At 35.1% G+C, this 13,274-nt stretch overlaps 1 protein-coding gene across 12 annotated transcripts in view; it reads left to right on the top strand.

The window, feature by feature from the left end:
* Positions 1-13,274, top strand: part of APAF1 (apoptotic peptidase activating factor 1) — a 41,248-nt gene that overhangs the window by 10,800 nt on the left and 17,174 nt on the right. For 10 of the 12 annotated variants that reach the window (XR_008822066.1, XR_008822069.1, XR_008822067.1 and 7 more), the window contains 9 exons: positions 1,218-1,330; positions 1,871-2,002; positions 2,409-2,647; positions 3,224-3,391; positions 4,298-4,429; positions 7,857-7,970; positions 8,562-8,740; positions 10,616-10,742; positions 12,839-12,964. Coding sequence is in view for 6 of the 12 variants with exons in the window: in XM_056340221.1 (XP_056196196.1) it covers positions 1,218-1,330; positions 1,871-2,002; positions 2,409-2,647; positions 3,224-3,391; positions 4,298-4,429; positions 7,857-7,970; positions 8,562-8,740; positions 10,616-10,742; positions 12,839-12,964 (1,330 nt within the window). In the remaining 6 variants the exon portion in view is untranslated. Of the gene's footprint in view, positions 1-1,217; positions 1,331-1,870; positions 2,003-2,408; positions 2,648-3,223; positions 3,392-4,297; positions 4,430-7,856; positions 7,986-8,561; positions 8,741-10,615; positions 10,743-11,348; positions 11,430-12,838; positions 12,965-13,274 lie in introns of those variants that run through there. The other 2 variants (XM_056340223.1, XM_056340225.1) reach the window with 2 other exon arrangements.

Here is a 13,274-nt window from a genome sequence, read left to right as displayed (position 1 = left end):
CTGGCATCAAAAGATTAGGAGGACTTTGAAATTCTCAGATTAATTAGAAAATAAAATCAAGCTGTTATTCATGCTGCCCAGCATATTTTCAAGTGTGAAAGTACCATAAAATTAGTAATATATGGCTATGATAGTATTCTTGAAAACCCTCGCATTTATCAAATGGGTGTTAATAGAGGAATTGTATAAAAATGACATATGGGTATCTAAGACTCACATAAAACATTGAAAATGTGGTATGATGTGTATGCACATATTTATGAAGGACAAAATCCTTATTTATAGGCATTGATGGCATAAGCGTCATTTAGCTGAAAAAAAACGGGGGACTCTTGTCATGCTTCAGTGTTAACTGGGCAATTTAACCAATGACTAGTGTAGCTGAAAATTCCATCCCTTTAAAAAAAAAAAGTCAGCAAATGTAATCTGTTTGTAGGATTGTGTTTCAGGAACTTTGTTTCCTCCACAAAACACACAAATAACTGTTATTTCTTTTTATAAATCTGTTTGCCAGCCAGTCTTTTCGACTTCTTGCTCCCTTGGAACCAACCTTTTAAAAACAGTTTGCAGTAACTTCTTTGTCAGAAATAGGCAGGTGTGGGCAAGTCTACTATACGTTACTCTGGTGAGATTCCATGTAGTCACCTGCAAATGTGACTAGCCTTAAGTTTCAAATATGTAGGTACAAAAATGTTGTATATGTAAAAAGAGCCTCATCATCCAAGACAGTTCCTTCACTAGAGGATTAGTCTCATAGAGCTTTCTGAAGATGAAAGAACAAACCTGAAAACTCTTGAATTGGAAGGAAACTGAAATGGTTTCTCCCACAAAGCTTATCACTGGCCTGTGTCAAGCAGAGTTGTTATCTAGTCCTGGACAACTTTTTTCTTCATTTATGATATCTGATGACTTGGAAAACAGTAAATATTTCTATTTTTCTTGGCATCTACTAATGGAAATATTTCTCAAAACTATTGTTTTCATTTCAGTTATAGCTATAAAATAATAAATGGTAAAATCTTGATTTTTTGAGATACTTGCATTCAGCTTTCTTGCATAGTGTTTAATGCCATCTTAAAATATTTTGCGTATTAATATAAAAACTTATGTAGTGATACATTGTAAATTCTGAAACCGTTACTTCATTATTAAAATTAAATGCTGTATTTTAGCACTAATAGTTGATCTGAAATCTACAATATTTCTTTTTGCGCTAGATCTCTTTTGATCCTGGATGACATCTGGGATTCCTGGGTATTAAAAGCATTTGATAATCAATGTCAGGTTCTTATCACCAGCAGGGACAGGAGCATAACAGATGCTGTGTCTGGTAAGGAACAGTTTCCTTTCCTGCACCACAGATTATGTGTGCATATGTATGCATTTTGTTCTTGCGAACTTTCAGAAAGAATCTGATGGAATCTATGTCTATCAGCTTGTGCACAAATGGCAAAGTTTTAGAATTCTGCTCTGTAAGATGTTATATTCTTTGTGCAATAAATGTTACATGTTATCCTGAAAATTGTATGTCTACATTGAAGAGTGCAATGATCCTTAAAAGGATAAATTAATCTTTGTGACACTGCTGCTGTTAGACTGATTATCTCGACACTATTGAGCAGTCACTACTATGACATGCCCATAGTGCAGTTGTAATTATTAGGTCATAGTCTAATTTTTTTGTCTCTCTAATGCAAGCTTGATTCTGCTAAAGTAGAATTTATACTCTTCTCGGTACTAAGCATATAAAATACTACACACAAAAAACAATGAACCAGGTCCTTTGCTCAAAATTTTACTTGGAAAATACTCACAATTTCCGTAGGGTTTTTAATGTTCTTTTACATTTTTCCAATGTTTCTGTGTCTAGGCAATAAATATGAGGTTCATGTGGAAAGTGGACTAGCACATGAGAAAGGATTGGAGATTTTATCTTTATTTGTGAATATGAAAATATCAGAACTGCCAGAGCAAGCTAACTGCCTTGTAAGGGAATGCAAAGGTATACTTGCCACTCTTTAACATACTGTTTACCACTGAATGGATTTTTTTTCTTCTAGGTTTTGACTTACAAATAGAGGAGGGAACATTCTTTAATACTGTACAGATTAAGTAAAACACAAGTGTTTGTTAAATGCTTTTTGGTTTTTTTGAACTAAATTGAAGTGTCTCATGTTGATTTTTGAGTAGTTTTCTTAATTGTATCTTCTGCCCACCCCCCTATTACACTTAAATTTGGTGAGTTTGCTGGTGTCTACATGGATGACATGTTCTGTTTGTCGGTTTGCTACACCTCAAAAATTTAATCAATGTATTGGGAAAATTACCTGATGTATTAAACCACTTGACTAAATTATTGGATTGTGTTCCTTGAAAACCTCTAAGATTAAATTAATCTTTTCCTTCAGGTTCTCCTCTTGTGATATCCTTAATAGGTGCATTATTACGAGACTTCCCTAATCGTTGGGAATACTATCTCAAACAGCTGCAGAATAAGCAGTTCAAAAGAATAAGAAAATCTTCTTCTTATGATTATGAAGCTCTTGATGAAGCAATGTCCATAAGTGTTGAGCAACTGAATGACAATTACAAAGACTACTATAAAGACCTCTCTATCCTCCCAAAAGATGTTAAAGTACCTACTAAGGTAATAACAGCAATGCAGAAATCTCATCATTTTTAGTGAGATACAAACAATAACTTTAAAGAATTCATAAAATTTATAATTTTTGCATATAACTCATGCTGTACATACCTTAATAGCAATTGCTAGATTGGGTCCATTATTGTATCATGACTTATTGTCAGTACTGAAAGTAAAAAATCGTAACTGAATAAATGTATTCATAATGTTTAATATGCATTCCATATTCAATTCTTTAATTAGATTGTAATTAAGCTCTCTGAAGGCTTAAAAGCTGTTGTGTGAAATTTGTCTCCTTTAAGATAAAGGTATGATCAGCATAAATCAGCAAAAATAGACAAAAGATGAGATAATACAAGTTATCTGTCCTGTAGTTTGGTATGGAAGAATTTGTATTATTAATAAAATTAATTTATTACCATTTGTAATATTTGTAATATGACCATTTGTAATGTTTGTAATATGTCTATTTGTTAAAATGTGTGTTGTTGTCAGTTAATTGGTAGCCTTTTATGATATTCATACAAGTCATGTTATCCTTTAGTTCTGATTCTTTTCTCTTTTAATGTGCTTTTTTAGGTTCTTTGTATTCTTTGGGATATGGAAACTGAAGAAGTCGAAGATATACTACAGGAATTTGTTAACAAATCGCTATTGTTTTGTGATCGTAATGGGAAATCATTCCATTATTATTTACATGATCTTCAACTTGACTTTCTCACAGAGAAGAATCGCAACCAGCTTCAGGTAGGATATTGAATAATCAACTTACTTTTAACTTCATTCTCTGAAGCTGGGCATTCTTCAGAAAATGTTCCTTTGTTAAACATTGTCCACAGAACCTTCATAGAATAGGTTCATAATGTAGTTAAACTTAGTATTTTTCTTCTTACATTTATTTAATTTATTAAATTAATTATATATTTATATATATAACAATAAAAGTTAAAATTAAAACCGTTTATTTTCAACTTGAAACTATGGAGTGATTTCATGATGCTTCCACTTGGAGCTAAGAAGCTAACCTGAGAGAAGACTCTATATCTATTATTTCTTTGTCAAAGATGTTTCCAGCAGGAGACGGAATGTTCCATTGATGATTCCAAAGCCATCAAAATTCTACCAGAACAGGATGTGTTTTCTTTAATACAGAGGAGTGCTTTTTACTCCTTTTTTTTCAATTTAGGGCAATACTTGCAGGGAGAGGACCTGTAAGTTGGGCCAAATAAATTTATCAGTTCTGAAGGACAGGACAGAAAGCATAGATAAAAAGAAAAGGCAAGTTTTTAGACTTGCTTTAGATCTACATATGTAAGGGTATTTTTTTGTTAGCTACACACATTTAATGTGGAGAGTGATCTGATAGCTATTCTCAGTCTAAGAAGGAAGGTTAACAGCTTGTTTTTCTGTCTTTTAATATCCAGAAAATGTTTCTGGTGAAGTCTTAATCAATAAGTTAGGTTAAATGCACAATTTTGGAAGGTAAGCTTTCCTTATTTCGTTTGTTGACGTATTATGATTGAGAAATAATAGTAATAGTATTCCTTAAGACTACATACAATATAATAATAATAATTCTAATTCCTTGATACTGAAACCAGCCCGTACCTTGGTACAGCGTTAACTGAAAGTGTGTTTTGATTCACATTGCAGGAGCTACATAAAAACATAGTAAATCAGTACAAGAAACATTACAAACTTAACATGCCTGTTTCATCTCAAGAGGATTGCATGTACTGGTATAACTTTCTAGCGTATCACATGGCTGGTGCCAACATGCAGAAGGTGAGTTCTGACTTGTGTCATCTGTTTCCTTCCTTGCCCACCATTACCACTGCCTTTCCCCTCAGGCTTTTTCCCCACCTGAACCTCTCTTCTCTCAGGCTTTTGTCCAGACAGGTGAACATTCAATACAGAGTCCTTTAGAGGCTCCACTGATAATCACTGTCTGTTAAGAAAAAGACTTTATTTCTACCCTGTGTTTCATGTTTCCAGCCAATTCTTGAGAAGATTTCTTATTTTGTATCATAATAGCTTGTGTTTTTCTTCTTCTTTTTAAGAAGCTTTGATAAGAAATATTCTCTAAAGCTTTTTGAAAACCCAGGCTTGCTTTATGGTATGATAGTAGAAGTAAATTGATTTCTTCAGAGAATGTGATTAATTAGATACTTTTTTTCAAAGAAGTCGTGAGGTTTTTCCTCTTATGTCATACTAATTTGTGTGTAAAGGTTCATTCTTTGTATTACCAGATTTCAACAGCCACAAAATATCCAGAAAGAGTTAGATGGGCAGATCTCTTGTTTCCAAGATTGCCTTGGTGCCTTTAAAAAATTGCTGTTCTTTAGATACTGAGCTAGTATAAGATGCAGATCATGCAGGAAGACTAATACTTTTAGTAGTTTCACTTGAACATCTATAGAGTTCTTGCCCTGAATAGCATTTGGTCCTGGTTGCTGATTGCTTTATTTCATGTGTACTCAAACTTTTTCAGTTGAACGTCTTTTGAGATGATTCATCTGACTAGTCATATAAAATACACTTTGTATATTCACAATTTGTAGTCCGCATTAATTATGAAGGTTCCTATAAATCTAGGGTTTTTTGGATCATGTTTACTTTATTATCTCAGTCTCTTTAATTTCAACCTATTGGAAAAATGAAACATACCTTCTCTATATTTTGTAGAATAAGCTTCTTAGAGTTTCTTTAGCCTGTCTCATTATGACTCTATGCTTCTTAGAATTTATACTCTTTGTATTGCTTATTTCTCATTACTTAGGCATGATTTCTATTTATTGGAAAGCTAACAAATATGTGAGGTATTCTTTTTCTTTGTTTAACCATGATAATCTTTTAATCCTTGCGGTATTTACTGATTTTAAATTGGAATATACTTTGAGCCTGTGAAACGTTGTCTCTAAGTGGTTTTTCTGATCCCAGCCAGTACTTTTTTTAACAAGAACGGCTTTTTAAAAATATGTTAATAGCAAGAGTTGGTCTAAAGAAAACATTGGATCAATACTTGAAAATGGTCATCTGACTAATAGGGATGAAGAAAAAATGCTTTTTTTGCCTCAGTCTTTAATAATACTGACAGACTTTGGACTACCCGGCCCCCTGAGTTGAAGGACCACGAGCGTGGTAGCAGTGACTTTCCATTTGCGGATAGCAAAATTCTAAGGAACCAGCAGTATCAGCTGAATGTTCACAAGTCCATAGGGCCTGATGGGATTCATCCCAGAGTACTAGGGAACTAGCGGATGTTATGGTGGGATCTCTCTCGATCAGCTACTAAAGGTCTTGCGAGTCTGGGGAGTTCCCTGCTGACTGGAAGCTAGCCAGGATTATTCCAGTCCACAAAGGGCCTGAGGAAGACCCAGGGAACTACAGGTCTGTTAGTCTAACCTCAGTTCCTGAAAAAATTACGGAGAAGATTATACCGCATACTATTGAAAAGAGTTTAAAGAATAATGCGGTCATCAGGCACAGTCAGCGTGCATTCACAAAGGGAAAGTCCTGTGTAACTACTTTGCTATCCTCCTATGATAAGGTCACCTGTCTAGTGGATGAAGGGAAGGCGGTTGGATGTATTTTTCTGGATTTTAATACTGTCCCTCACAGCGTCCTTCTGGACCAGTTGTCCATCTGCAAGATGAGCAGGCACATGGTGTTCAGGGTGAAGAACTGGGTAAACAGCAGGGCTTAGAGGATTGTTGTGGATGGGACTACATCTGGCTGGTGACTGGTCACCAGCAGTGTTCCTCAGGGTTCAATTCTGGGGCCAGTCCTTTTCAACATATTTATCAGTGATCTAGATGCAGGAGTTGAACGCACCATTGACAGGGTTGCTGATGATACCAGACTGGGAAGTGCTTTTGAACCTCTTAAGGGGCAAGAGGCCTTGCAGAAGGATCTAGATAGATTGGAGAGCATTGGACAGTGATTAATGGGATGAAACTTAGCAAGTCCAAATGCCAGATTCTGCACCTGGGATGGAGTAATGCCAGGCGCAAGTATAAATTGTGAGAGGAGTGGCTGGAGAGCAGCCCTGCCGAAAGGGCTCATTTAGGGGTGCTGGCCAACAGCAGGCTCAATGTGAGTCAGCAGTGTGCCCTGGCAGCCTGGAGGACAAATGGCATCCTGGGGTGCATCAACCACAGTATAACCAGCCAGTCACAAGAGGCGATTATCCTGCTATATTGAGTGTTGGTGCAGCCTCACCTCAAGGACTATGTGCAGCTCTGGGCCCCACAATTTAAGAAGGATGTTAAGGTACCTTGACTGTGTCCAGAGGAGGGCAACAAAGCTGGTGAAAAGGCTGGAAGGAATGTTCTGCGAGGAGCAGTAAGGACTTTGTATTTGGTTAGTTCAGAGAAAAGGAGGCTGAGGGGCAACCGACCTCATTGCCTCCTACAGCTTCCTGAGAAGGGAAGTGGAGAGGGAGGGAGGTGCTGATCTCTTCTCCCTGGCATCCAGTGATAGGATATGTGGGAATGGAGCAAAGCTGTGTCAAGGGAGGTTTAGACTGGACATGAGGAAGTGTTTCTTTACCGAGAGGGTTGTCAAACACTGGAACAGTTTGGTGGTTGATCCCCAAGCCTGTCAGTGTTCAAGAGGCATTTCAACAATGCCCTTAACATGCTTTAGCTTTTGGTCAGACTAGAATAGGTCAGGCAATTTGGCTAGATGGTAATTGTAAGTTCCTTCCAACAGAAATATTCTATTCTAATAATTCTGTTTGCAGTTTCTGATTGCCTTTTAAGTAGCCTTCTCATTTTAATTACATGTAACTATAACAGATTTTTTGCTTTCATTCAAATTCAGCAACTGTTAGGAAGAACAGCAGATCGCTATTAGCAGAATGATCTTTGCTAGACTGGACCAGAAGAAGCTTTTTCAGAGTTGTATCTTAAACCAGGTCTTGTGTGCTATAGAAGTCAAGGTTTGGTTTGTATTCCTATCCCTTCTCCGACTAGCTGTATCAAAGAGTGGTCTTTTGCATTAAAATAGCAAGCTTGGCCTTCTATATCCAGAATTTTCATACCTTATAGAGTAAGACGCAGCAAACAGGAAATTGCCTAAGTTTTTATCTACAGACAATTGCACTGAAGCCTATTAAATACCTAATATATTTCCTGTGCTTTTCTTTTTCCCCGTAAGTAGATTCTGTTGTGAAACTTACACTCTGAACTTAAATTTTTATTTCTTGTAGGAACTTCGTGATCTTATGTTTTCTTTAGATTGGATTAAAGCTAAAACAGAATTGGTAGGGCCTGCTCATCTGATTCATGAATATGTAGAGTATAGTTCAGTCCTGGATCAAAAGGTATGATGCTAAAAGGTAAATGATCGGTCTGTTCCAAACATATTTTTCTGTTTTGCAATTGCATTTTGTTGGATGTGTGTATATATGAGAGATAAATAGAAAGCTTAAAAACCTGAAACTTAAAACCAGTACTAAGTTAAACTTTAACCTGGAGAAGGAAAAAATGAAGAAAACTTAGTTTTCAGTTTTAGTTGTAACTTCAGTATGTGCCAAAGTAATCGACTGTAGAACTCAGTAACTGAGGTGAGCAACAATACCTAATGGTGGGTACGTGTAGTACTCTGCTTTTCAGGAGGTATGGAATTTTGTTGGTGGCTTGGAATAGTCTTTCTGATAATAAGCAGTCAATGTGCAGTGAATAAGTCACTGTTGCCATTATCTTTTATTTGAAAAATAAGGATAATATGCTTTCTTGAATAGGATAATGAAATATTTCAGTCTATCATGCATACTTGCTAATAGAACTAAAAAAAAAATAGAACTAAGTGCTTTTGTAAGAATATTAGCTGTATAGAAAATCAAAAAAGCAAAGGGCACTTAGGAAATAAATCCACTTTCTATGTTATGAAATACTGTCTGCTTTGTACACAGGATAGCACAATACGTGAGAACTTCCAGGAATTTCTGTCTTTAAATGGGCACCTTCTTGGACGACAGCCATTTCCTGACATTATACAGCTGGGTCTTTGCCAACCAGAGACATCAGAGGTGTATCAACAAGCCAAGCTACATGCTCAAAGAGAAACAGGAACATTTTATTTGGAATGGACGTAAGTAGCTGCAGTTCATCTACTGATATGCTGGTCTCTTGATCCAAGAAAATGATGTAATGTACAACTAAATACAATATATGGCTAATATAAAGACCTTTAAGAACTGCTGTGTTTTTTCTGGGGAAAGAAGGTGAAACAATTTTCAAGAACTTGTGGGAGGAGGGGAACTCTGGATATGTAAGGCCACAAATTAGTAATAATTACATGGAAATAAATAGAGCAGTAGATTTACTCTGTACTCAATGGTTTTTCCTTTTAAATAACTGTACAAAGATGAGTGTAAGATACTTTGAACCGTCTCTAAATATTTATTTTTTTAAAATGGTAGTGCAAGTATTGGGTATGTTACAGTATGTTTTTAGGTTTTCTAGTAAAATGTACACTGTAAAAAGGAGAGCATTTGTGCTAACTTGCAAAGTTTTTGAAATTAGATGGACAATAGCGAAATGCTTTGTAATCTCTACCCAGTCTTCACATTTCTTCTATTTAAATAATTTTTTTTTGTTTTCATATTTTGGAAGTTGTTTAAGGAAAAAGTATACATATCTAAACATTTTTCCAGCATAGTCCAGTAGTTATCTGACCATGTGACTGTCTCTGTTAGATTCTTCTGTTTGATGTTGCTCTTCTGGTGTCTGCAGTCCTCGGTGGTTACAAAACAGAATGATCCTGTGTCAAGTAATTATGGAATAACCAGGAAGGTTAATCCAGGCATACTTTAATTTAGGTCTTCTCTTTCAATATTTGGTTGTTTCATTTTGCATAGCTGACAGATTCTAACAAAAACTCTTGGAAGCTGGCATAATTCAGAAGAGTCTGTTTCCAGGTAGTTCAGGGCTTTCACTTTGGATGTGGGAGACTTAGGCTGAAGAACATGACTGAAATCAGCAGAACTAGAGACAGATGTCTCCCATCCTAGAGTAAGGTTCTAAAAGTGGGTTTTAGGATGTGTAGGTGAATACGCTGCTCTTTTGACCAGCAATTTTACCTTTATTAAAATAAGCAAAAGAAAAAAATGTTGGCTTAGATGAGTCAGTATTTTGCAGTGAAAAATTGCTTTCATTCTACAGTGCAGCTACTTTGTTTTGAGATGTTTTACCTGTTATTTGAATGCTAAGCCTGAAGGTTGAAAACAGTTAATGATAAAAACTTGAAGTACATTGATTCATTTGACTTTAGAAAAAAATTAATCTTGTAACAATCTGTTCAACACCAGAAATATCTTATTACAGTGACAGCTTTCTGTATTATGATTAGGCTAAACAGGATGATTATGGTTGCTACCAATTCTAATTTTTTGTTAAAGTGAGTCAGGAGTCATATAAGGTGTGTTAGATTCTGTACTTAATCTCTGATTGAAATGCAGTGATAGTCATAGATTTTATTCAAATATATAGTGATAAGAATTGAGTTTTTGCTGTGAAAATTGAATAAATTTACTAAAAATTTACAGATGTTTTTGAATAAGCTAGAAAAGGATCCTGCAGGAGAACGAGAATTCTCAGGAAGACATTTGTATTTGTAAAAAAGCAGATCATGAAATGTCATTAGGGAGACTGTGTCTTGCTGTGCAACAGCTTTGCCTATAAAGTAGCATGTTAGTTTTTCATGCACATGCTATGTTTCTTGATCTCTAAGCTGTTATTATTAGAGGGCAATAAAAACTCTTGAGTGGCTGTTGGAATTCATGTTTCCCTTACTACTTCAGCATGAAGAGCGAGAGGTAAGGTATAGTGGGTTGGTTGGATGGTTTGTTATAAAGCTTGCTCTTCAAGATGTGTGAAAAAGTGTTATCTTTTTATAGAGGATTTTGAATAGTAAAAAGGCACTAGGAAATCCTACTCCTCTAAAATCAGCTGTCTTACCCTGTAGAAATAAAAAATCCTTGAAAAACCTTTACCGCCTGGTTGTTCGTCCACATAGAGATGCGGTTTACCATGCCTGCTTTTCTAAGGATAAACAAAGAATAGCATCATGTGGAGCTGATAAAACACTTCAGGTAAGATACCTATGCATGAGTGAAAACAGATGCTGTTTACCATTTTGATAACATTTGTTAACAGTCTTGTTGCTTTTTTTTTTTTTTTTTTTTTTTTTTTTTTTGTTCCCTGTTATGTGGAGATATTAGGGATCTAAAACATACATCCTTTTCAATCATTTGTCTCCAGTATTATTACATAAACATCAAATTGCATGTTTAGAGTAGTAAGCATCACTTTCTAGATCGAAAGCTAAACTGTGTGGTTTCAGGGCTTCTATCCTTACTGCTGTAATACATGAATGTGAGATGCCTTTTAATGATACAGAAAAGTTTGCAGCCTAAGTAATGTACCCCAGCACATTTAATATTTGCTTGCAAAAATGTTATTTCTATTCACTGTGGACCTACAGAATGAGAAACGGTAAGACGTTTTAGTATTTCTATGGGATGATAATGGACATTATTCTACTTTGGTGTTTATTTAGTAAATTGTCTTATGCAATAGTAATAAATCTGGGGAGAAAAATGAACCCCTGAAGCTGAAGACAGTATTGGATTGGAAATGGGCCTGAAGTGGATTAGGTGAGACAGAGAGGGAAATGACTAATATAAATTTGCCAGCAGTCTGCCTGGAGGGGAGCCAGCCAGCTCTCAAGAAAACTAGCAATCAGCCAGCCAGTAACCTGCTAAAGTATCCATATTCCAGACAGCCAAAGGTAAGGGAAAAGAACAACTTTTCTGCAAGCCTTTGCTGTTGTTTTGGATGCTTGATAAGTTGAGTACTAAAGTAATAACATTAGTGGTGCTTAGTTGCTGTTCATTTGGCTACTTAATGTGTTGTTACTGTGGTTTTATTTATTTATTTTGTTTGCTGGCTTCTATAATATTATGATCATGACATCAACTATAGGAGGTGGCTGGTGGATGTACTCATTTTATGCTGTGCTGACGTTACTGTGCTGGGCTTCTGTACTTAATGGCTTCATTATTGAGAATGCAGATTGCTTATTTTTCTCTTCATTTCCACCCAAAAAATTAAAATCTCTGGATTGCAATTGCATTTCAACTGAACTTTTGTTGAAGAAGTAATAGGAAAATTAACAATAATTCCTTTTTCATTGTTTAATTTTATTCATGTTTTTTTCTAATAGTGGCCTGAGCTTTTCAGTTTCAAGGCTGCTTCTAATCGTTCTGTAAAATAAAAAATAATAATTGCTAGATTAAGAACAGATATTCTATAGAATTTACTGTAAATGTAGATTTCCTGTTGCTTCGGTATTTGTGTTCTATTTTTGAGCAAATACCAACCATTTAATTGTCATCGAACAGAAATACCAATGAAAAAGTAAAGGAAAAAGTGGGGAAGTCCTATTGCTGCTGTAAAAAATGCCTTGTGATTTGTGTTAATAATTAAGAATATAAGGGGAGACCTGATTTTTTTTTTTTTTTTTTTTCTTTTCCTCCCACCACCATTGTACAGTTAAACCCCAGCATTTTGGGAAATTGATAAATATGACACTTTTTCCCAACTGTCCTTTTGTTGCCTATGACTAGCTCAGGACTGAGACTTCTGTTATCCTGTGTGATTTTTCACTACTTCTTCTTTACTTTTTGTTCCTCAAATCATCAGTTGCTGCTGAAATTCTTACTTTCCACACAAGGATATAATGTATATGTTTGTTTTATTTATTTTTATATATATATGTAAATAAAATGAAAAAAAAAAAGCCAAACCTAGAATTTGTTGTTGTAAGAATAGATTTTTTTTAATGGATACAGTGTTTTGTAGTTACTGTTAAAAAAAATACTGGGAAAGGACATGGATTTAGGCTTAAAGAGTAATGGTGGAAAAAATAATTGAGACACATGTTACAAACAAATCTTTTTTAAAGCCAGTTTTCACTGTTTCTCTCCGTAACAAATTCTACTATCCTTACAAATTTGAAGCTCCAATTGAATATTTTTATAATTTTACCTGAAATTATAAATGCTTTCAAAAATAAACCCGATTTCATGAAAAGGTTATATAGAGAGCTGTTCGAGAGGAAAAAAACCCCATATTTGTGATTTAAAATTATATGCAAGTTACAAGATTTTATTATTTCTTGTTTTAGGTGTTTAAAGCGGAAAGTGGCGAGAGACTTCTGGAGATCAGTGCCCATGATGATGAAATACTTTGTTGCGCTTTCTCTGCAGATGGTGAATTTGTAGCAACTTGTTCAGCTGATAAAAAAGTGAAGGTAAGGAAATGGAAAGTAGACAATTTTTTTTCAAATTTATGATTCTAATTTCAGTTTCAACCAACTCAGGCAGAGCAGATTGTTAAGACTAAATTTTTTTGAACTGTTGTAAATCTTGTGTGGATAATTCACTACTTACCAAACAGAAGAGCCCCACTTGTTATATAACGTAAAAGATAACATCATGCTTACAGAATTACCACTTATTTTACTTGTAATGTGAGATGATTCTTTTTAAGTAGAATGTAATGTGTGAGTCCAGTCTTCTCCATAATACACTTCTCCATGAGTGTATCTGTAATTCTTTTTT

The sequence above is a fragment of the Falco biarmicus genome, chromosome 5 (assembly GCF_023638135.1).
Source record: "Falco biarmicus isolate bFalBia1 chromosome 5, bFalBia1.pri, whole genome shotgun sequence".
NCBI classification, from domain to species: Eukaryota; Metazoa; Chordata; class Aves; order Falconiformes; family Falconidae; genus Falco; species Falco biarmicus.
The sequence above is the reverse complement of the archived record's forward strand: the minus strand, read 5'-3'. Positions and strand labels throughout refer to the sequence as shown.